The sequence below is a fragment of the Drosophila willistoni genome, chromosome 3R (genome assembly GCF_018902025.1).
Source record: "Drosophila willistoni isolate 14030-0811.24 chromosome 3R, UCI_dwil_1.1, whole genome shotgun sequence".
Classification (NCBI taxonomy): Eukaryota; Metazoa; Arthropoda; class Insecta; order Diptera; family Drosophilidae; genus Drosophila; species Drosophila willistoni.
Genome location: NC_061086.1, coordinates 21,880,656 through 21,899,051, shown reverse-complemented (window position 1 = coordinate 21,899,051; position 18,396 = coordinate 21,880,656). Strand labels below are relative to the sequence as shown.

The following is an 18,396-nucleotide window of genomic DNA, read 5'->3' as shown; positions in this document are numbered from 1 at the left end:
TCGCTTTTAAATTTGCCGAATCGATTTGAAATAGTTTCTCAGATAAACTCAGAATGAAAATAACAGAGAACAAAAAAACATACTCCTCTTCTTTATTAAAATCTGTTGGTTTGATACATTCAGAAATCTGTGGTTTTTTTTATTATTATTTTTGCAACTAATTTTATTTACACACATACATACACCATTATAATTCAGTCTTTGGAAGAATAACATTCATGTCGTTTTTTTTTTTTGAGTAAATATTTAAAGAATTGTTTCTACAGTTTTTGCATTTATATATTTATATATATATGTATAGTATACCTATAACAAGAATTTCATAGATTTAAAGCTTAACTAAAAGAATTTTCTATAGTGTGGTTGTTGGTCCTAAAGATTGAAATTATTCGAGCGAAAGGAAATTCGGAAAAGCCTAATTCTTTTTTTTGTTTTGTTTTGGTTTGAGTGGATAACGACTTAACACATTCATGCTGATTAAAACTTAGCAACTAACTTAAACTAAATGATGTATTTACAAAATAAATATGCAACACTTATAGAGTATAAAACTTCATACGCATAGTTTGTGAAGGCTTACCCAAAAGCAAAGTATATACTCACACATGGAGGCGAGAGGAGACTGAGACTGAAACAGCTGATGATGATAATTATGATGGAAATGTTTAAGATTAACTGTGCGCTTAGAGATCACATTTAAAACGCACGGTCAATTAATGTCACACACGTAACTCATCCATCAGCGGATGTTGCTGACTCTGAATTTGCTGTTGCTGCTGCTGCTGAACTTGTGATTGCTGCTGCTGTGAATGCTGAGAGTGCTGCTGTGTGGTAGTAGCCACAATCACTGGAACTGTGGGTGGTGTTGGCACTACCAATCCACCGGCTGTGGTCAGCACACTTGTCATGCTTTGATTATGATGATTCTGCATATGTTGCTGATGGCTAACCACATGTTGCTGCTGCTGTTGTTGCTGTTGCTGCTGCGCTGGTGAATGTTGCTGGGCCTGGGTCTGTTTCATGCAACTCTTTTTGGTCAATGTGCCGCATTGATTGCCCAATACTTGCAAGGCATGAGGTGGAGGCATCATGCCACCACCATGTCCAACTCCTTGGCTTGGCACACCACCACCAACACCACCGCCGCCACCACCACCCGGATCCTGTAGTGATTTCATATGCTTGGGCGGCGGTGGAGCACGATGCGGTATATCGGCAAACTCCGGAGGAGGCAATTGATGATGCTGCATGGCATGATGATGCGATAATATAGTTGCCGGATCACTCTTGGCATGAATGGTTAAAGTCTCCAAATCACCACAAATATTATTTGGCATTTGGCCGTTTTCCTGTCGCTTCAGTTTGGTCTGAGCTCTTGGCTCACTGAGTCGTGTCTTATCTCGTTGATAATAGACGCCGGCAAAGATGAGAACATTCAATATTAGCAGGGAACAGCCAATGGCAATGGTCACACTCAATGCCGTCGAATAGGCAGCGAAACCATCATTGTCCTGTGAAGCACTAGCAGCTCCACCTCCTGCATGATCACCATCCATCATATCATCTGGATAGGTCTTTCCTCCACCATACCTGGTACCATTACGCTGCAACGACGAAGAGGGCGAACTGAGATTCAGCAGCGAGAAAACTTGATTGGTGAAAATGGTAAAATTTCCCATGGCTGCTGCATTGGCTGCCCTCGAAGTGTATTGTGGATTTAAAGGCTTCACCGATGCATCACCGGGTATATTATTATCCTCCTCATCATCATCGTTAAGCTGATGATGGGCAGCGGGCACATTATCGCCACCAGGTTTATGTAAGTCTGGTATAAGATTCAGCCAAAACGACAAACGGTGGGCACGATAGTGATTCTTCAATTTGGGCTTGGTGTCTAATGAAATGAAGAAAATGAAATTGAAAGAAAATAATATTTAGTATTGAAGAAAATCCGTTTGACATCAAGTTTTCTTTAATACAAAATTGCAATACTTACCAAAATTCAAGTACTTTTTATGTACACTCTCATAGGCTGTCCATTCGATGGTCTTGTAGCGACTTCTCTCCTGTCGACTGCCATGCTCTGTTTCCATTTGTTCATTTGGATTGCTGCACACACACAAACATACATTGAAAATGTGGTTTATTATATAAGGACCAACAATATCATCCCATCCTCTTGGTTACTTACCCAGTGCGCACAAAGTTGGACCAGTAGAACATCACAACTTCCGATAGACTGATTTCGGTTTTCGTATAGTTGCGCGTAAAATGATTGAAACCACCGACAAGTGGTGCACCAAAGATATATGGTAAATCTTCGCCATGAATGCAGCCCTGACGCTGTAAAACAGCCCAAAAGGGAGAGAAGAGGGAGAATAGTAAAAAGAGAATTGTTTAGAATGGAATTGCAGTTGCTGTTGTCGGTTAGGTGCAAAGTGCTGTGGTATTTGGTTGCCCCCCCATCCATCACCCACTCCCCCAACCACTCACATGCACTTCAAGCTAATGACTATGACTATAACTCGTTGCGTGTGTGTGTGTGTGTGTGCAGCAATGCGAGTTATTCAAATGAAATGTATTCCATATCATCTACATTGAGCACTCACCTGCGGGTAATCACCAAAACGTGTCTGATAGTCAAACACATATAAATAGGAATTGCGATGATCTGCCGAGTGCAAATCAACAGTTTGGGCTGCTGGTGCCACAACCTGGGCATCGCTCAAGGCCTCTAGGGTTTCATCTCTGTAAGTGAAAGAAAATGTGAAAAAGCGTTAAAATCAAATAACAATTTTCATTGCAATTTTCCGGCTATTTTGGCCCATAGCACCAACAACAACAACCACCACCATTGAGTTTAGTGTGTTCAAGTGAGCAACAAACAAGCCATTTCGTCTACAAGATGATGATGATGATGGCTCTCTCTCTGGTCTAGGCCTATTTTAGCTAACATCCTAAAGATATATACAAATATATATATATAGATATATTTCACTGATTTAGTGCAATTTTGTTGAATTTTTTAAAGTTGTCTATGTCTTTGCTAGCTTCTTTATGCATTTGAAATGCACTAGCGTAAAATTTGAATAAAAACCATTTGCCGCATTTGCATACATATCTTGCCCGATGCACAGAGCAAGACAGAAAGACAGAGAAATGGAGACCCAGGATTCAGGATCCAGGCAATAAAAATAAAATGTAAACTTCAAAAAAAAAAGGAGCAACAAAAAACAGCTGGGCCAAGAAAAAAGAGCAAAAGGGCTCTGTCGAGAGATGAGGCCAATGGCAAAAACTTGGTACATCATCTGATATGTATGTTCGTATATATATAACTGGTAAATATATATGCGCTCAGGTACATATTGAGATGAAAAGCAAGTTTTCTTCTGACTGTGGCAAAAGGCGTAAAAACTAAAAACTGTGTTATCAATTTGTGACATTAAATACAATAAATTTTGTATCTTTTTTATGCTCAGTTATCTAATCCATTCAGAATATTAGATCACAAATGTAAGAATTTCATATGAGCGAATTCGAATTTTAAGTTTTTATGTATCTTCTTTTAGCAAAATGCCAATGAAAGAGTATTCGCATGGTTTTCCTCTCCTTTTTTCTATCATTCTAATGTATTGAATTTAAATCCTTTTCAGATCGATTTCTCTGTTTCTGTTTCTTATTTTTGTCATGTGGAAATATTCTGGTAAGTCCTATATTAATATTTATTTTGATTGCATTTGTCATATCTATTATTCCGCCTTTATAATGGCAAAATCCATTTAAAATATCCGCACGACCGTTCACAATCTTCGTAGTGGATAAGAGAAGAGAAATGAGATGCTGCTGAGGCTTGTGCCACAGATGAAGCGTGAAACGTTTGATGCTTCATTGCAAGCAAAAATTTGAACGCACGTCTGCACATCGCAGCAACAATTTTTGCATAACTCTTATCGCTTTTGCAAAATGTGGGAGGGGGAAAAAAAAAGAAATATGTATAAAGGAAATATTAAGTATACGAGAGATGTGGGCTTCGCACAAAAACGGAAATCAATTTGATTTTCCCACTCTCCTCTTTATTTGAAATGGAGGCTGAAAAAACTTGTATATTTGAAATAAATTACACAAACAAAAATGTTGTATGAATTTGTGCCTGGATTGAAAGTCAATATGCTGCATTTGGTGTTGTGTTGCACTTTGACCTAGTCAAACACACATACTCAAAAATTTATAAATCAAATACGAACAATTTATTGTGGGAAAATTCTATACAATGTGGAAAACGTAAATTTATATTTGTTTGCCAAAAATCTCATTCATGAATGAATTGAAATCAAAACGAATGAGAAAATTTGCATATGTACCCCATACGCAAAGATTGAAATCAGGATTCACTTAAGTCGTTTTAATTGAAAAGCTTCTCAGAATGAGAATGAAGGAAGATACACATAGAGACAGAAAGGAGAGCGAGAGAGCACACAGGGTAAGGAAAGATTTTCCCGCATGCCAGGGGGTAGCATTTAATTAAGAACGAAATATTTATTCGGCACAAACTTCCCGTTTACGCCATCAGCAACGAAACCTCCCCCCATCCCCTACACGATTTTCTGGAATTACGACCCCTCCTTGGTTCACATCATCCATCCGTTTCCCTCATACGACTCATGTGCTGGGCAGGCGTCGTCGGGGTCACCATAACGCCCACAAACGCAATTACTCACCGGATATTAATTGGATGCTGCACCGGTCTCTCCCAATCCGTATACTCATTGACAATCGTTGCGAATATTTCGTTCAAATGAAATGTGTACGTGTTGCGAACGTAGGCCTTTAAAATTCTCGAACGTCGATCCGCCTCGATGCCATATTGCACGTCGCCCGAATTGAAGCTGAAAAAGGCTTCGGCACGTGTCACGCCGGCCATCAGGTCGTATCTGCGAAAAATGCGAAAAATACAAAATAAGCAAAAGATACCGAATCAGAATGAGGAATGAGCAGCTGTTGCTCGCTTGGCGTTGCCAGTGGTGGCGGTGGCGGTGGCGGTGGAGTCCAAGGTGTGCCAAATAGTTGCGTGTTTGAGTTAAGATGTGCCCCATACCCGTTCATCATTTCCATTGAACATCTCCCAAGCACGCACGAAAAAGGATCTGAGAAATTATGCAGAGTTTCGCTGAGATAAAATAAAGCTGCCCAATGGACATATTTTTATGCCAAAAGGAGCATGCCGCAGCAGCTCCTATCTGCATGTTAAAAAGTGTTTCGTATGTATTACGTATACGCAGTGTAGCTCACACCACTTGTCTTATTTATGCATGAATTTGCCAATTAATCTCAAGTTTGCAATTGTCTTAACCACATGCTTGACCCGCTTTTATGTCTTTAAGTCTCTGCTCTGGCATTACTCCTGTTCAAGTATCCTCAATTTATCCTGCTCCTTGCGCTTTGTAAACTGTCAATGCCCGAGAGGCTATTAGTCAGCTAGCCAACTTACATACACAGCTAACTGCAAAAAGGAATATAAATATTTCTTTGTGCACATTTAAAAGCAATTTGCTTTGGGGCAAGCCAAAACCCCTACACACATACACATCAACGGACCCTCTTCTGCTGCTGCTGCCGCTGCTTCTTCTATCTGTATCTTTATATATATATATATTCTAAAGGAATTCCATTAAACACATGCACAAAGAGCAAATAAAATTTACCAAAAATAAAATGCAAGACTTTTGCTTAACCCCCATCCCCTACCCAAACTCTTACAACTATTTGTATCTACATGTATGTAGGTTTGTGTGTGTGTGTAAGCTAAAATAAATTTTTAAGTGCATATGGTTGAAATGTTAAAGGGTTGGGTGAGTGGTAGCACGGAGGGGGAGAAGTAGAGTGCAATCCACAAATATATATGTAGTCTTTCACCAGAGTTATACATACATATTTTGATCAAGTGTTGTGGTTAAACTTTAAGGGCAGTTAAACTTGTTTACCAAATGAAAATGAAAAAACACAAAATTTTCCAAATTATTGTGGCCTTTGGCAAAGTTTGCAAAGAGATAAATGTGGGTAAAAAACCAAGTACCCTTTGGAAAATAGGTATTTAGAAATTTCTATGGTCAAAATATCTGAGTTAACTTTTATCTAAAATGGATGCTGGAATGTAACGTTTAGGTTGCCCTTTGGATCAGCCAAAGCTATGTTAGACTTGAGATATGTTTTGTTGTTATAGAAGGCGCAGTCCTTGAGTATTTGAGTTGCACTAATTTGATCATTATTTCAGCCAAATACATAAAACAAGGCTGGAGTGGAGTATTTCCTGTTATCATCTCATCACTCTGAAATCCTGACTGCAAGTTGGAGACGCAAATCTTTTCCTAGTTTAATATAGACCTGTCATTTGTTTCTATTTTAAGGATGTGCCAACCCCATTTAGTGGAGTGAGCTAAGTATTTGAATACAGTAACGATTCGTCACTTGTGGCATGTCAGTTGCCATATTTCATATAGAATGGTTTGGCAGTGATTCAAGCTAATTATAATTTGAGCCTCCAACCTTTTGAATCATCAAAGTAAATCCCACAAAATCAATTACTTAATCAAATCGCAGACTAATTAGCTGTTAATAATATATATATTAACTATGTAAAATGCCAACCAATGTATATATATAAATGTACATATAAAGAGGGCATAAGTCAATGGGCGCGCCCACTCAATTGCTGCTGGAAGCATTGGAACAAAATGGAAGGTGAGCAAGAGAACAGAATTTGCGTGTCTAATATGCATAAATTAATTACACCAAAGTGTGGGTGTGTGTGTGTGTGTTTGTGTGTTTGTGAGAGTGTGTGTTAGTGTGGGTTTTGGCTTATCGCTGGTTAAGCTAACGCCATTTTGACTGCTTGTCGTAGCAACAAGAATCAAGATAAAATCTTTTGACAGTTCACAAAGCACGCAAAATTCGCAAAACAAAATAATACAAAAGTAAAAAATAAAAACAGTTTTCAACTTTAAATTAATTACATTGCATAATGCAGTTACATGTGTGTGTGTGTGTGAAGGAAAGTAGTGAATGTAAGTATGTTTGTAAAGGTAAAAATAATTAAGCATCACCACCGCCGCCGTTGCCTCAACTGCAGAGCTGAAAGAAAAAACACTCTTACCTTGACAACTTGTTAATGGCAGTTTTTCTCATTAATACTGAATTAATTAAAAAGCCGCCACATGTGGCCCATACATATCAATGTATTAGTGTGTTTGGGTGTTCGTGTGTGTGTGTGTACGTGAGTGTGTTGATGATGGCGACATTAAACATGGCGGTTCACAAGTGCAAGCAGATCCAACACATCGTTGTCGTCGTTTCCATCGTCATCATAGTCATCAGAGAAAGTGGGAGAGAGAGAGAAAGGGAGAGTCGTCATGGACAGCAAGTGTAAAGGAAAATAAAACAGAAGTATGTGGCATTATAATTTGTTTCATTTCATTTGCAAATAATTAAACTTTATTGACTAAAAAACGGCAAGCCGAATTGTTGATACCCTTGTCTATAATTGAATAGCTACTTTTCTTAATACACCAAACTTAAATGTTATTAGATTTCAATTGATTTCCTTTTCGCAAATTGTGTAGGTTTGAAATCGAATTAAAAAGATAATTTCAAAACTATTTGGAAACGAAAGCGATGGTAGACTGATATCTGATAGTTTGATTCGGATCATTTTATTGATTATACAAAAAGAAGTTTAGACTTGTATTCTTTGGTAAATTTTAGTCATTGTTAATATTAAAATACTTATTCATAAGTCAAATTGAATGAAATTAGATACATAAGTAAAAATCCAAACGGATATTCAATGTGATTTTCTTAGGTGATTCGGATTCATTTATTTTTTATTTTTGTAAAGAAAATTAAAAGTTGTCTAAAATTGCCGGAAATTGATTAGAAAAGAAGTTTTTATGTTAATCTTTTATTTTGAATATTTCTATAATATTCCTTTATAAACATTAAATTTCTGAAATATCCGTTTTTTCACTTCCTTTAAACAACGAAAGTTGGCTCTTTGACAAGGGTATTCCATATAAACAGAAAATGACGCTTTAATGAGGCACGTTATACTCACCAATGTTCTCTAATTGTCCAGGTGTACCCCAACCACCGGCTGCTGCGATGCCCGCCTCACCGCCCAATCCATTGCCAGCAGCTGTTGAGGCTTGAGCTTGAGCTTGTGCTGCCGCAGAACCCGGAGCTGGTGGCACATAATCACCACCATCAATGACAACTCCATCAATGCTGGGGCCAAATGCAAAGCCAAACTCTGGCGGCCTTATGGGAACACTCAACAATTGCTCCAATGGCTTTTCCCTCAGGCATTTCATGAGATGTGCATGCGGTAGATCCGAGGCACAGTTCACATGATGCGCCACAATGGCCGCATATTTGGCGGGATTACTAACCAGCGACCAAGGAGCCAAACCCGAACCGGACATTAGTATGGCGCGATTGAAAAGTAGTCCTGTTGTATTGGTGAGAACGAACACACAAGAAGTAAAGAATTAATCCTAGAGAGAGAGAGAGAGATAGAGACGGAATGCTCACCTTCTGGCACTGCCATCGATGATATCAGAAAATGCACACATGCTGCTCCCGTTCCATGGCCAGCCAATGTTATGCTATTTGGATCACCGCCAAAGGCAGCAATGTTCTCCTTTAGCCAATGCAGAGCAGCTATAATGTCCATCAAACCATAGTTGGCTGGCAGCTTGGAATACCGATCTGTATTGGCATTTAGAAAACCTGGACAAAACAGAGAATTATCATCATTAGCATTTACTTGCGCCTGATTAGGTGCACTACCACTACGAACGCTAATGAAAATTTAATCGACTCTGGTATTCAATAGAACGGTCGACCCCCGAACCCCAAACCGACCATCACAACTCGGCCTGCTTGACTATTTAAAATGTCAAACGCATGGACGCAACACTTGTGTAAATGTGCAAAGTCACGCGTGCAAATCATGATGTCAGCACTTCCGTTTCCGCAACGGCAAAAGCAACACAGCACAGTTCGTGTGGGGCAAGTGGTAATGGTTTGATGGTTGGTGGGTTGGGTGGATGGATGGATGGCGGCCGGTGTGCGGCAATGAGGTCACTCTAATTTCGTGTGTATTTTAATTTTCATTTTTACCAAGCATCGGAGGCCAAAAGCACAGTGGATTGAATCTATTCTTTAAATTTGCAAAGAAATGTAGAAAATAAATAAAACTAGAATGGATATCTATATAATGATTTCTACCTATAGCTGTTCTCGATCTTTCCCTGTATATAATTCGTTATATAGTGATAGATTTCATTGTGACAATAAATGCGAGAAAGATATCTGACAGGATCTATTAGACCGACTGAAGAACATTATTTTAAAGTCTAAGATTTCTATTAAATCTTCCAAAACTGTATTTATAATACTTTCTATAAACACAAATTTAAAGTCCTTTTTCCATGGACTTTTATCTACTGTGCCAATGTTGAATTATTCTTTTTTTGCAGTAGACTGTAACTAAATTAGTTAGATTATGGAATAAACGTTCGCCTGGCTGCAGCTGGTTATTTTTTTTTTGTTGTTGCTGTCAGCGGAAGTGCAGTTGCTGGTGGTGGTGCTAGTGTTGCTGCTGCTGTTGGTTTTGCAATTGCTGTTGCAGCGGCTTAAAAGCAGCTAGCGGCTGGCAACGCTTTTGTCGATTATTTGGTCGGTCGGTCGGCACGTTTTCCTCGTTTCAGTGAGTCGCTGCTGGTCGACTGTCTCCTCATTCAGGCAGTTCATGCACTCAGCATATCAATTAGCATTAGCATTTTGAGTATGGCCCAAGCACTTACCCAGCACTCCGAGGCGATAATTTATGGTTACCACCAATATTTGTCCATAGCTGGCCAGCACCGAGCCATCATAGGGATTGCCACTGTTCCATTCATATGATTCGCCATGAACGAACACAAGCACAGGATACTTGGCAGGACCGCTGCTGCCAGCTGACGACGATGATGATGATGATGATGACGACGACGAGGACGATGAGGAAGAGGACGAGGAAGATCCGGATGACGACGACGACGATGAGGAGGAGCTGCCCGTTGAATCGCGAGAACCCACTGCAAAATAGAGAAATGGAGGGGAAAAAATATATAAAATGGTTTGCTTGCTTGTTAATTGACAGCTGGTTCAATTGCAGGAAACAGAAGTAACTGCAAAAAGTAGATAAAAAATGCCAAATTGAAAGTGCTTCCGCCATTAAGATACGGTGCCCTGTCGATGTTGGCCAACTTAAAGTGATGCCATAAAATCATGTACTTATACAATTTTGTTCTAAAAAACTCTTCTTATAATGTGTGAATGAATCTCATCGAATTAACCATGAGCAGGCGGTATGAAGAGAGGTGTAAATGTGACTTTGAAATGTGAACATGACGCTGAGCGATGCTGATGAATACTGGGATACTGTCTCCACGGAGGTGGTTTTTAAATAGATATTGACATTGGTGTGTCACCCACATAAACACACACAGAGCAGAGACAGTCTCTCACCCAGTTTATAAACCTTTTCATATACAACCATTCATTGTCTGTTTGTGGCCTGGTAGAGGTCCACATGGGCCACGTGTCTTTTGTTCACGCTATTTATAAAAGTCACTGACATAGTAACTTGCTTTCCTTTTCGCCACTTCTAACTCTTGGCCAAACCAACAAGCTCAACTCTTTTTTCCGCTTTGATAAGCAAGTCCTTTTGTTCCATCACCACCAGGACTGAGAACTTTTCCTATATGTATATGTATGTATACTCATCCACATACTCATATACTGATTCTCTTTCCTTTCATTTCATTGTTGTTGTTGTGGCTTTTGTTTGGTTTTGAAGCTTCATTCTGACGCTGACTCGCTCAGATACATGCACTCAGATATAGATACATACATACATAAACGATATGTATCTAGCAAAAGACCTCTTTGAGATGCAATTTTGAAAGCAACTTCTTAAATTGAAAATTAAAGCTAGAAGCTGTTTCATTGTGAGAGCATTTTCGTATAATTTGTTGTCTAATGACAGACACTATCTCTCAACTCAATCGATATTTCCCACAAATTATTTTCAGGTCAACGAAAAAGTAGATAAAAAACTTACAATCTATAGAAAATATCTTGAGCCACACAACGACACGTGTCCAATTCAGATTAGAGCGCACTAGACTAGAAATAAAATACCAAACTCCATCCCATCCTCCCCTATCTTTACCTATTGATGACTCTGAGATTTAGTCTCTTTCATTGAGGAACAAAAAAAGAAAAGAGTTGTTTACGTATAATTTGCCTATTTTGAGGCTTAGACACTCATTTGTCTTGCGTCTTGTGGCGAAAAGGAAAATCCCCAGACAAATCGGTCTACTGATTTAATACCTTGTTTACCTATTTGCCCGTATGCTTTGCCAAACTTGATTAATGGTTTAGTTACGGGTTTTGACTCTCGACGTCGGCTTTGCCAGTATTGAAGTGTTTTCATAGTTCATGGCTAATGTGTAGAAGTGCGCTGACCTTGTAATGGCCACAGATGTGCGATGAAATAGTTTATAAACGTTTGCAGATAGAAACAGTACAAATCTTCATTTTCTACTGTTATGTCGGCTCAACTAAATTAATGTAATAAATAAATTTACTTTTACCCCCGTCCGCAAAAGAAAATGAGGCATAAAAATCACAGCAATTTGTGTGGACATTAAAATAGTTTGGTGAGGGGAGGGGAGGGAAACCAAGAAACATGCAAACAGCATTTAAAACTTGTCGCCGAGAAAAACTTTACTTCAAAAATGTTCATCCTTTTTTGAACCCAAAAAACTTTTTGATGTCATTTCAACATGGCCTCGCCGTATGACAAGTATGGCGACGTCTGCATGGCTGTATCTTCTACGGTTTTTTGGCTGCACCCGGGGGTGCTACTTACTAAAAAACTTTATGCTCCTGTCTCGACAGCAGAAGAAGAAGAAGTCAACTCACACACAGCAGGCACAAGTTTCTATAACAAGCCACGCCCACCTAACAAACAACAACAAGAACAAGTCTGTCTTGAAATGCCTACAAAAACTTTTACATAGCATAGTTATTTGGGCGCGCATAATTTCAACCTTCCTTTCCCACAACAAAACACACATACACACACATGGGCTTACACACAGCCACACACAAATGTAAAATACATACATAATAATACTTGTGTATATGTTTTATTGTTCAAAATGGCAAGAAAACTAAATGCGACTTTTGGGGGTTTTTAGTTTTTGCCGCTGTCTTGTTAATAAGTTGAACATGTTTTAATTTACATGCCACACGATGTGCTTTTAGGAACTCCTCCCACACCTCCCCTTGAACCATTTTGTGTTTGGTTGGTGTTGAACCGGATTTGCATTATGTTTGCCACTTTACGCATAAAGTTTTTGGATACCAACTGTCCGCGCCGCCCTCTTTTGGGAATTGTGTTTTTATGTAATTTTGAGTGGCATAAATTTAATCATATTCACAAAAATATTTATGGCATGTTGTAAGAATTCCAGAATTTATCCGTTGTGTATACATTTTGATTGACACACTATTCAAATGAACACAACTGAAGACAAAAGACAGAGAGAAAAGAGATTGAGAGAACAGAATATTTCATTATTTGTTGAATGCGTTGATGAATATTTTTCAGCAGTTTTCCAAGAACAACTTGAAATACTAAAACGAAAAAAAAATTTAATTTGCTTTTACAAATTTTTTTGCTTGCAATGGGAAAAAAGTAACGACAAAAAGCAAAGAAAATGTAGTCATAACTTGGCCAGAGACAAAACCAAAAACTAGGTGAAATCAATATCCTACTTCAACTCATTTTCTCACCAACTTTTAGCCTTACAGCCTCTTCTACATTGTTGTCGTCGTCGTCGTCGTTTGTTTTTCTGGCCCAGACTGACACATACATACAATGCTGCCTCTGCTTGTATCCGATTCAAGAAGCTTGTTCCAGGCCACAGTTGGTTGCGGCAATTTAGCCCTCTCTTCCTTAGCCCCCCGCCACCATACCTAGTTCATTTCGTTTTATGGGAATCTGGTAGAAAATTTCATTTCGTTGCGCTTCAAGTTTACTGTCGCCTTTTGTGTTAGAATAGTAGTAAATTTCTGCAACCACAGTGAGTGGTCATGAAATGAAACGGAAATAAAAAGAAATGCACAAATAAAAAAAACAGAAAAAACTTTAATAGGCCAATGAGAGAATTGAAAAAGTGAATATTTTGAGGTACGTAGGAGAGGAGGTATAAAGGAGAGGCTGTACATTAGTGTTGAGTCACTATTGAATGAACAAAATTGAATGATTTTTTTAGTGAGGGGAAAACATGTTCACTAATTATGTTTTCATTTTGACTTACTCACTTATTGACTCAGTGACTCCTATGTATGTTCATTGATTGGTAAGTTCAGGTATTCCCACACTTCAAACCAAATTATAAATTAAGATAAGAAGATAAACTGAAGTCAGCTTTGTTTCCTGTTTTTTCCATTGAAATTTGTCATCTAATCTACATACATAGATTAGATTAACTTACAATTATTGATAAACATTCTTTTCACATGAATATATAAACTGATCAGGGAAATCACAAAACAATAAAGTCAAACTGATCAAGTGAATGGGCAACTGGGTAACTGAATAAATGAACTTGTTTACTCATTAAAAAGTCAATGTGAGAGCTAGGATAATCTCAACACTAGAATGTATGCCTGACCAGTTAAATCAAAGTTTAAGCCAAATCATTTGTCTTTAGCCATTATTTACTGTACCTGTTCCTTTTGGTTGTTATTCTCCGCCACAGGTTGATTTTAAAATGTTGTGTGCAACATATAAAAGTTCTCAGTCTCTTTTCTTTCTCTTCGCTTTTCTTTTTTGCCAAAAATTGGCGATTTATTTTTATCGATTTAATAAATTGCAGGTCGACCCTCCATCTTTCCCCCTCTACCTACCAATCCATTTTTATGTCTTCAATTTAAGGTTCATTGCGCTGCTCTTTAGTTTTTTTTCTTCTTGTGTTTAGTTGCACCGAACCATTTTTTTTGTTGGGGTTTGGTGTTTGTTTTTGTTTTTTCTACTGACACAGTTTTGGTCACGGTAGAATTTTTATTATGCTCGTCCTTTTTTGTTTTCGGAGAGAATTTGTGTTGCTTTTAGGTGGCGGGCCCGATCAGTGGCCCGAAGTGCATTTACAGCTTTGTAGTTTATTACTTTCGCCTAAGTTTTTCTTTTTAATTTTTTTTTTTCGTCTTTTATTTTGGTTTGCTTGACTGGCTTTTGCCTGTTTTCGATTTTTATTTGCTGTTTGTTTGTTTGTGTGTGTGTGTGGGAAAAAGTTGAAACCGGGAAAGTGAATGGATTTGTTGTGTATGAGTAGTTGTAGTTGGGCACTTTTTTAAGTGCTCACTCAATTGAATGAATTTCTGTTGATTGGGTTATGGAGCTTAGTCGATTCTGGGAGATTAAGATAAACATGTTGCTGGAACTTGTTTTCGAGTGTGTGGGGAATGTAAAGTTATTTTCATACATTTCTTTTTTATCGAACAAATAAATCTTTGTAAAACTGCGTAATTCCCTCTCCCAACAAGTTGTTAATGGATTTTTGTGATTAAAACTAAAGTGAATATTTCTCGACTTTGATGGCAATTCTTTGTAAATTAATTTTCCCAAAAAATCAATCAACGTATACAAACATATTTTCACTCATAAATTCTAGAAGTCATTCAAAAGTTCAAGTTTGTTTTGGCAAACTTTTGCTTGACTCAAACATTTGGTTTTTTTTGGGCAAAACTTTTGACCGTTTTGCTTTTGAAAGTTTTTATCCATTTTATGCCAAAATTTAAATATCAAGAAATGAAGAAGATGAAAATATCATAAGAGAGAGAGAGAGAGGGTGGAAGTTTGCAAGAGGAAAAGATAAATTTAGACATGTTTCATCTCTAAATGAGGCATCTAATCTCGAATAATCTATGTACTTTGATAATGTTAATAAACTCAACACACAAATTTTTGCCACATTTAATATATGGCACGTACTTATAAAATATATTACACAAAAACCGCAGGAAAGTTATAACAACAACAACAACAACGGCAGCAGCAGCAGCTGAGCCGTGGAAGCAACAACAACAATAACAGCAACAAAAAAGAATGTCAAAAATGGCTGCCAAGAGAGAGATGAAATTATGATTTCGTCATGCAAAATGTGGCTAAACACTCATAAATAAATACATATACACATACAAACAAGCAAGCATAAAAGTTCATAAAAGAAAGATGAAAAAGGGAAAGGGACACAGAGCTCTCTCTGAGAGTGGAAAAGAGAAAGAAAGCTAGAAAGTATGAGAAAGTGAAGCTGAGTATGAAGTTATCACGTGACTTCTTACGCACATTGCACGCCATAAATTACAAAGTACTTTGTACGCCAAACTCAATTTACATTCATATTCACAAAAACACTCACACACACACACGCACAAATAGACCTCCTACACACAAATGCCTTTTGCTTCCTCACTGATAAGGCCAAAGAAATGTAAAGAAAAATGCAAGAAAAACGCCAGCCAGAGACAAAAAAAAAATGTTGCATTAAATTAGGCGCACAAGCAAACATGGCAAACGAAAGAGCAGCAACAGCAGCAGCAATGTTTACGATGCGTCTCACTTCTTGCCCACTCGCCCCGCACAACATTTAAATGCCAATAAATCATTAAAAAACATTAACAAATGGCAAATGTTGCCAACTTGCTGCCACTTTCTCTTGCCGCTTGGTTGTTTTCTTTCAAAATTTTTTCGGTTATTTTCTGTATTTTTTATAACCCCACAAAATACGAATTTTTATTGCCTTTGGCCCTTTAGCGTCGTCTGGCACTTCATAAAAATGTAAAATATTATGATGCCTCTGGCAACATTTCTCAACGCATGTTTTTTTTTTTTTTTGCCATCCTTGACGAGTCGCGTAGAGCAGTGTCAGAGAGAGAGAAAGATTTCTGTGCTATTGGCAACAAATATCATATACATACATATTTCCACCTAAAAAAAATATATATACATAGATACATAGGTATATTCGTGTTATTTTGCGCTGACATTGTTTTCTAAACGATCCATGGAAAGGTAATTGCTTCTTTGAAATGTTCTAACTGGGAATTCGTTTTACAAATTGTTTCACAGAATGTGAGAAAAGTCATGTTCAAATGTGTATGAAGCGGAAGTCGTCTGATATTGTGATAAAATGTAATGACAAAAGCCGCGAAAATGTTACCTAACGAAGAGAATAAAAAAAAAAAAAGAAATTCCTAACATAAGTATCTGTAATGTATTCTCTCGCATTTGCTTTTCGGGTAATTCTCAAGCTAGTTAAACACCGGCTGCAATATATATTCTATGTATAATCAGGCTTAAACCACTTTTTGGTCGCACTAGCTAGCTAGCTAGTCTCTGCGTAGACTCCAATGCCATGGACCATGCTACGTTTCACTTGTAAAATATTACGTAGTTTGGTCCATGGCATTGGAGTCTAGAAGAGAATGCCACTTAATCTTAATACATTTTACCGCTTAAGCCATGCATCAGCTTAACTCTGACTTAACTTAACCACCAAGAGCTTCCAGTTAGTTTTGCATACACACACACACACACACACAAAGAGACAGACATAAGCGCATAAGTGTGAGCGCATTTTAACCAAACCAATATGCGGCAGACACCTGATTCTACAGACCGACAGAAGCAGCAGCAGCAGCGGCAGAAAAAAAAGAGAATACTATATAAAGCAAAAAGCTCTCTCCACTGGGCTGAAGTGGAAAAAGTGCAGCTGGAAAATGGTTGAAGCAAGTGTCTGGGATCCCCAGCAATGGTAGTAGCAGGCAGGCAGGCAAAGGACAGAGCCCTTGAATGTTGTTGCAAATTGAAATATGCAATTTGTCGTAAGAGATTTTCTGTGGCTGCTGTTCTGCTGCTGCTTCGGTCTCGGGAGCATCTAGCGCTCCATCTCCTGCTCCAGCTTCTGGGTTTCACTTGGTCCTTTTTTTCAATTTCAATGTATTATCGGTTAACAACATTATGTCAGCGTTCAGGCGTAAAACTGCTTAAGAAAATTGCAACGAAAGAAAATTGGTTGACTGCCATTTGAAAGGCATTCGCTTTACCTCCCTCTGGCTCTCTTTCTCCTTCTGTTTTGGTGCGTTAAATCGAAGCAAGTGCTTTAGCACCTTGGTAGTTTAATAGTTTTTTTCTTTTTTTTCTTTTGCTATGCCCTTTTGCTTCTTCAGCTTTGGCTGCCTCATTCGTTCTCTTTCTGCAATTTATGTGGCACATAATTGCGTTCCAGTTACATTTTGTGCACATTTCTTTCTGCATTCGTTACTTTTTCTTTCATCCACCATAAATGCAGCTGGAACGGAACAGCCATACAATGTTCCTAAAGCTGCTTGCTTATGATGTGGTCAGAGACGGGTAACTACATACAGTCATCTTGATGGGGATCTTTAAGCATCGCACAGGAAGGAAGCATTTGTGAAAGGATTTTTTTTTTGATTTTGATTTAAATTTAACCCTGCTGAACTACCTCACTGCATTTTTTGCATAATGTGCTCGTCTCCCTATAACATTCGTTTTTTTTTTGTTGTCGTATTTTCTTTTTCTGCATTTTAACGACAACGCATTTGCTTCATGGCGAATATGATTTTCGTCTCTTGCAACATAATTGATGGCCTGCACATGGCGAAACTCATCAATAACTAACATGACGTATGCGTAATATATAAAGAAATAAGCAAAAGTCATATAAGCGTGGCCCCATCAATCTGCCAACACTAAAGAAATTGTCAAATATTAATGGCCATATTCTTCTCAGACTATCCAAAAAATATAGAGTATGTAGTCAATATATGTTTTTAATATGTTGCCATTTGTTTTTGTTGTACGTTTCTTGTAAAGAAATTTATAAGTATGTATCTATGGCCAACAACTATTTGAAAGTGTTTTTTCCTGCTACTTTGATTGATAAATTTACTTTTACTTTTTCTTGAGATTTCTAATATATATATATATTTTTTTTTTTTGCTTTTGGTTTGTGCTCTTGTTTGTTATGGCTTTGTTAGTAAATTATGGCCACTTCCGTTTTTGCTGTCTAATAAACTGAGCCGTCATATATGTACGAATATGTTGTCCTCAGTGGTGTGTGAGTGAGTGTGTGTAACTGTTATGGCTTACTTATGAGATTTCTGGCCCCACCTCCGGCTCAAGTCTGTCGTTATGTCTGTCTGTCGGTGTGTTTGGTTGCCTGCCGCCTGCCAACTTCACTTCGAATACAAATTGACGTA

General features: G+C 38.0%; 1 protein-coding gene across 1 annotated transcript in view; it reads right to left on the bottom strand.

Moving 5' to 3' along the window:
- Positions 1–289: 289 nt before the first annotated feature.
- LOC6647509 (neuroligin-1) overlaps positions 290–18,396 on the bottom strand; it is a 36,410-nt gene continuing 18,303 nt past the window's right edge. The window contains exons 3-11 of the mRNA XM_002070334.4: positions 9,861–10,133; positions 8,584–8,781; positions 8,108–8,500; positions 7,151–7,187; positions 4,719–4,931; positions 2,610–2,748; positions 2,192–2,343; positions 1,997–2,109; positions 290–1,894 (exon numbers count right to left, since the gene is read on the bottom strand). Coding sequence (XP_002070370.4) covers positions 720–1,894; positions 1,997–2,109; positions 2,192–2,343; positions 2,610–2,748; positions 4,719–4,931; positions 7,151–7,187; positions 8,108–8,500; positions 8,584–8,781; positions 9,861–10,133 — 2,693 coding nt within the window. The 3' untranslated portion in view covers positions 290–719. The remainder of the gene's footprint in view (positions 1,895–1,996; positions 2,110–2,191; positions 2,344–2,609; positions 2,749–4,718; positions 4,932–7,150; positions 7,188–8,107; positions 8,501–8,583; positions 8,782–9,860; positions 10,134–18,396) is intronic.